Below are 6,734 nucleotides of genomic sequence, written 5' to 3' on the forward strand. Positions count from 1 at the left end.
TAATCTTTTTGCTGGTGGAGGGTCTTGCCTTGATGTTGATGGCTGCTGACTGATCAGGGTGGTGGTTGCTGAAGGCTGGGGTGGCTGTGGCAATTTCTTAAAATAAGACAACAATGAAGTTTGCTGCATCGATTGACTCTTCCTTTCACGAAAGATTTCTCTGTAGCATACGGTGCTGTTTGACAGCATTTTGGAGTCAATCCTCTCAAAGATCACAGGTCACCATAACAAATATAATAATAATGAAAAAGTTTGAAATATTGCGAGAATTACCAAAATGTGACACAGAGACACAAAGTGAGCAAATGCTGTTGGAAAAATGGCACCGATAGAAAAATGGCACCGATAGACTTGCTTGACGCAGGGTTGCCACAAACCTTCAATTTGTAAAAAACACAATATCTGTGAAGCACAATAAAGCGAAGCACAATAAAACGAGGTATGCCTGTACTAGGAGATTAACGGAGAAAGCTTTGGGGTTGTTGACGAGTTGTATGTTGGAAAGATTCACTGATATCGACAATCAGGACTCATAGTAGAGATGGTATCTTTTATTAGACCAACAAGATTTTTACAAAAAAATTGTTTTGCAAAATTCTTGTTGGTCTAATAAAAGATATCATCTCTACTACAAATACTGATTGCCTTTTCCTCTAGACCAATATGGCTACAACCTGGATACCTCACTGTTATTGAGAAACTCAAGCAAATACAGAAAAAGAGAGGAGATCCTTATGTTGAACTAATTAAGTGTGTTTGAGACATAGAAAAATATTTGAATGCCTTTAAATTTGTGATTAGGATGAAACTTTTTCTAGGTATGACCACATAACTCATTTTGGGAGTAGTCCTATAAGCATTGGGAAAGCAATTAATGAGTATGAAGGAATCATTCTTTTAAGAAAGGATAAAGAAGAAAGGTAAATGTTTAATTGACAGGTGCATCATACTATACCAGTGTGTTCTCACAGCATCAACCTTAGCCTTAGCCACTGATCCAGAATATTAATGTAATTCTGGCATATGGTACCATTGCTATCTTCAAAATCTTAATGCATTACTAAAATTATCATGACCTTGTTTTTCTCAGGCACTTTATAGTTTATTTGGTCTTGGCACTAAAATATAAAATTGCTTGGGAATTCCCCCAGATTTTGTTTCTGCTGTTTGTAGCCATTCCATCAAATTCTGGCTTCTAAAATCCTGCTTTTTTTTCACATGAAGTTGCAGATGCAGATGCCACTGTTAAACATCTAGAAAAGGAAACAGATCGGCTCCTGGATAAGCTCAAGCCAATCAAAGAACTCCAGGACAACTTGGGGAAAAACATCTCTCAGATAAAAGAACTGATAAATCAAGCTCGGAAACAGGCCAATTCTGTAAGCCCTTTTTTCTCAGTAATTCTGGGTTGCGGGTGGGTAGTATGTTTTTCTAGTTTGTATTTTTTCTGGGAAGAGAATCCTTTTCAGTTTCAGATGTGTATATTGAAGATTACAACATAAATACTTAGATAGACAGAACCTAGGATATTAGATATCTGATGATTTTCTATCTCTGATGATGTTATACCATGGCTCTATCAAATGGAATATATTTTCAGAAATGTAGCACTATGGAAAGATTATCATTAAAGTGATGTTATAGATAAAAGTACAGCAAGAAGTCAGTGAAGGGGGGAAATATCCATCACTAGATATTTGTGCAAAAACTTAAAAATGCAGAGATCACAGGCTTGGTTTTGTTTACCATGCACAGATATCCATAACCTGATTTTTATGAAAGTTCCATTACTCGTGAAAAATATGGTCGTAATAGCATCATGTCTGGTTTTTGGTCCCAGACTGAGCCATCTCAAACTCACTGAAAATGCTAAGTGTACTTGCGTTTCCATTTTCTTGATTTTCTTCAACTGGTAACAATTGAATAGACCCTTGTGCTCAGGATAAGAGTGTATTTTCTAGCATGATTACTAAGTCCCAAGCCTTTCTCCCTGATGTAATTATGTTTTTAAACTCAGGGATCAGCCAGTAATACTAAACTTATTTGGTTTGTGACCTACAACAATCAGGAACACCGTACAGAAAATCCTAAGAGATGAAAGTTCAATAAGTCTCCTGTATAATTCATATGAAACCCAGATATGGGAGGACAAATGGCTGAAAGGAATGTAGACATAATAACAGAGCTGTGACATGTTTGTTCTTTGAACCACCTTGATAAAAAGCTATTTCAGATTCTCATGGAAGTATAGATAAGGCAAAAAGGCAGGTTAACAATTACTAATACTTTTCACCTATGTAGCACTTTTTATCCAAACATTTCAGAGCACTTTGCCTCCTAACACCTCTTGAGAATAGGTAAGTACATTGTTTTTACTCCTGGGATGCTAAAAGATAAGGAAGTTAAATGTCTTGTCCAGTCACGTAGGGACAGAGATAACCATACGCTCTTGAGGCAAACAGAAAATGAAGTTGTCTTAATATTAGTGTGGCATAAATGTGACAAAAGTTCTAGGGCCGATTCTTATTCCATCTATTAGGCATCTAAAAAGCCACTAGTGGAAAAGATAGTTCTCCTCACCACTTTTTTTCAACTTAATTTCAACACTAAGATGAAGACATATATCAAAAGATAAATGCATGAAAGTATGAAAGGTCTTTTAGGGACTGTAGAGGGTGGACTAAAATTGCGCTCATGCTGCATCCAAATGAGCAGGGGGGTATGGTCTGTGGTGCTACAAACTGCATGTGGAGAATGTTAAGATTTGAACATGCAAATTTGCAGCACGGTGGGATTTCCCAGTAGCAAAAAAAAAAAAAAAGAAATGCCAGAAAAAAAGTGGTGCAGCATATGCAAAAAAAAAAAAAGTATGCACTGGCACAAATGGAGGCTGGGCTGTCCAGAGCAATGGTCTGGCTGCTGGAACAGCCTTCGTCTGCCCCTTTTGGTCCAGCATGCCACTAGGACACCAAGTAAGACTCCTGGGACCAGCATAGGTGCAGGCTTCAGCCTCCAGCTCTCCCTGCCAGAAGAGCGGGCAGGTTCTGGGCAATTGCAATTTGCCTGTTGTGGGACAGTTTGTCCTGCAATGAAGCACGCATGCAGGGGCGTGCTCCGAGGCAAGTTGTGTTGCTACAAGTTCATGCCCCTGCTCACCCGGATGCTACCTAGGTGTGTAGTAGGTGGAATAGGCTATAACCCTTAGCACCCTTCAAAAAAAATTCCAGTCAAAAAAACTTCAAACACACAGTAGAAGCCAGGGTAGAACTCATTTATACCTGGGTCATTCACATCATGCTTAATTTGCAGCAGATTGTTAAACTAAGAACGAGCTGCTTGCTGTGGCTTTTACTTCAAAGGGTGCTGTTTCCCTGATCAGCTGGAATTTATCAGTGATCCCATGCAGTTGATCAGAGAAGTGGCACCCTTTTAAATAAAAGCCACCTGAACAGGTGGAACATCTCAACAGTCCTGTGTGGCAGCTTACTAGATGTCTGATTGTCCCTGGCTATTTTGCAAACCCTCATCTTCACAGAAATGTAAAGAACCCAACTCACTCTGAAGTACCTGGATGCTACCATACAAAACTCTCCTGGTCCTTTCTGCTTTCCCCAGTGGACACTCAGTCACTGATTCCCTCAGTTCCCCAAGCCTGAACTTCTAGGTCTTAAGATCCTGACTCAGCAAAATATTTCCACTTGCAACAATAAGGTAAATGAGACTCATTTACATACTGAAAATTATGCAGATGATGAATAATTTTAAATGTCAGGGCTTTAATGCATTTCTCAACCCCACAACATAAACCTAACTTGGAGAAAGAAATTATTGATGTCATTGCTAGTTTTCGGGACCAAGAATCTAGAAAATAGTTAAATGGTCCAGTTAATTACATGGAATTTCTTGTTTGCATCTATTCTATTTGCCCTAATGCCCTTGTGAGTTCATTCCAATTACCGATGTTACAGTATATAATACAGAACTCATAATCATCCTTATTAGATCATTATTTTTATGACTTACTGCAGATTTCTTAAAATAGACCTAGCAACAGAAAAAAGGGCAGGTTAAAAATTTCAGCATAGCTTTATGAAAAGGAAACTTGGGACACACAATAGTGAAGAGCACCTCCTTTGAGGACCATTTTGTAGCACCATGAAATCATAAAAACAATTATTTGTAAAAAGAATGTTTAAATAAACCAACCATACAGGTCAAATCAGAGATACTAAAGGAAGAAAAAGGAAGGTTACCTAGTCCATCCCCAGCAATATGCTAGGACCTAGGTTATACTTCTGATTCCTTTCTACGACTAACTCTTGGATATCTCTGTTACCTGAACCTCCATAGTAACCCCTTACAGACATTTATGTATTCTAGTAATTTTTATATGAAATAAATATTCTCCTGATGGGCCAGGAAGGCAGGATAACAGGCCAAGAAAGGCCAATATAGATCATCACTCATTATAAAAATCTGTTCTACAAGAGAAGGCAATTTCAGTCTCCCATACACTTTGTGCAAGCAGCTCTGACTAGTCCTCAGAGATGTGAAACAAAAATGAGACAGTATACTCTTTTTGCAGTTCTTCTAAAGCCTCTATTTTTGTCCCCTCTGTAATAATGAGCTGTAACCTGAATTCTCTGTGCTGTGTTTTTTATAAGATCAAAGTCTCTGTGTCTTCTGGAGGTGACTGTATACGCACATACAGACCAGAAATAAAGAAAGGAAGCTACAACACTGTTATTGTCAATGTGAAGACAGCAGTTGCCGACAACCTCCTTTTTTATCTTGGAAGTGCCAAATTTGTAAGTCCGGTTCTCAGTTTTCTCTTATTGGAGTTTCTCAATCAAACAGGATCTCTGGCAAACAAAGATGACAAGAATGCTTTCCGTTAGAGACTTCAAAGGAATGGCAGAGGACCCAAGAGTTTACCTGGATAACTAGATATATACTGTTACTCACAGAAGAAACAAAAAAAAGTTTTATTTGTATTAACGTAGGCCTTAGAATTAACATGAGTGGCAGATATTTTGGTGTTTATCTAGGAATCCAATCTGAGCCTCCTACATGGACTGCATTAAAACTAAAATCAGTAGTAGTACAACTGGGTTGATTTTTCATTTGCTTGTTTCTCATCCATTTTCCCTTGGGAATGAAGTAGCTAATCATCTTGGATCTGTCAAAGACCCTGCTTACCATGACTTCCATTCAAGCCCATAATAACTTCAGGAATGATAGTGATGAACGATTCAGTTTTCCACAAGCCCTCCAGCAGACAGGCTTCTCAAACCATCAATAATAATTCAGTAAATGGGAGAAAGTGTTCATTTTCAAACACTCTGAGCAATGTATTTTATTTTTCTACTATAAAAGGAAGAGTCTGGAAGGTAATATGTATTAACCTATGGAACACTGGCCTTTTTCAGTACAATACTGCCAGCCAAATGAATGCTTTCTAACTAATATTGTTTATGTTTAAAACATAATCTCTAAGCAGCTATAATATTGCTGTTAAGAGCTTCTCCAATGAACCAGCAATACACAGCTACCTAGAACAAGATACATGGTAAAGAACCATTAAATAATGGAAGGGATGAGGGAGATTCCTGGTCTCTCATGGGACCTGAAAGAGTAATACATCCAGAAAGAGAACTAATAAGAGGGAGCCAAACTTGTGTAGCCTAGTAATGACCACACTCCCTTCATGGTCAGAAACAGAAGAGAGAGAAGTCCTGGGTTATGGTCCCTATTCCCAGCAGTTTATTCTTTTTATCCAATGACTTTTTAATGTAGAATTCATGGGAGTTACTATTCAAAATTTGCTATGTGAACATGGTTCCCTGGGACCCCATAAGTTTACTTATGATCTTCAGAAGTGTGGAAGATCTTCAAAAATTATGTTTTTATAATGTTTAAAGCAATTCACTATTTGATTCCTTTTATTTTAATTCTTTGTATGCTAGACTGACTTCTTGGCCATAGAGATGCGTAAAGGCAAGGTGAACTTCTTGTGGGATGTGGGTTCTGGCGTTGGACGAGTTGAGTATCCAGATCTGACCATAGATGATGGCTTTTGGTACCGAATTGAAGCCTCTAGGTAAGCTTTGTAAGGTTTGGCTAGTGTAGAAAGAAAAGATACAACACAGCAAGGTCTGTCGCTAATCCTGTTTTTGTATCCACATTCCTTTGGAAATAAGTACAGCATTTGTACAAGGATAATTTTTTAAAATCAGTGTCATTATAACAATAACAATGATAAATGCAGCCCAGTTTAATAGAAACTTTAGAGCTTGTGTCCAGTAGTCTGTTATCAGGAAGCTTCTAACTAGTGGCCTTCTAAAGGTGCAGGTACTCTCTGTTGCATACTACAGATGTGCAATATCCATTACCTACTTCTATCATCATTTCTCTTCCCTTCTCCCTTCACTCTATAGTCTCCTTGCCTATCACTCTCACCAAGGCACCCTCAACTAGTTCCCCTTTCAGTACATCCTCATATTCAAGATTCTTACCCTCATCTTCAGGGCTGAGATTCACAGAGGAATTTAGGTATCTAAATCCAAGACAGCAAGTCATAGAAACCCCACCTATCTTCCATTTGTGCCTAAACTTTCACCAGAAAGCCTAACTACAGACCTAAAGATTATTTCATAGATTTCATAGATTTCATAGACATTAGGGCTGGAAGGGACCTCGGGAGATCATCGAGTCCAGACCCCTGCCCAAAGGGC

General features: G+C 38.4%; 1 protein-coding gene across 1 annotated transcript in view; it reads left to right on the forward strand.

Moving 5' to 3' along the window:
* The window catches only part of LAMA2 (laminin subunit alpha 2), a 434,604-nt gene that overhangs the window by 359,412 nt on the left and 68,458 nt on the right, over positions 1 to 6,734 (forward strand). The window contains exons 45-47 of the mRNA XM_019538207.1: positions 1,225 to 1,379; positions 4,665 to 4,808; positions 5,967 to 6,100. Coding sequence (XP_019393752.1) covers positions 1,225 to 1,379; positions 4,665 to 4,808; positions 5,967 to 6,100 — 433 coding nt within the window. The remainder of the gene's footprint in view (positions 1 to 1,224; positions 1,380 to 4,664; positions 4,809 to 5,966; positions 6,101 to 6,734) is intronic.

Source organism: Crocodylus porosus, unplaced genomic scaffold, assembly GCF_001723895.1.
Source record: "Crocodylus porosus isolate Cpor-Errol unplaced genomic scaffold, CroPor_comp1, whole genome shotgun sequence".
Classification (NCBI taxonomy): domain Eukaryota; kingdom Metazoa; phylum Chordata; order Crocodylia; family Crocodylidae; genus Crocodylus; species Crocodylus porosus.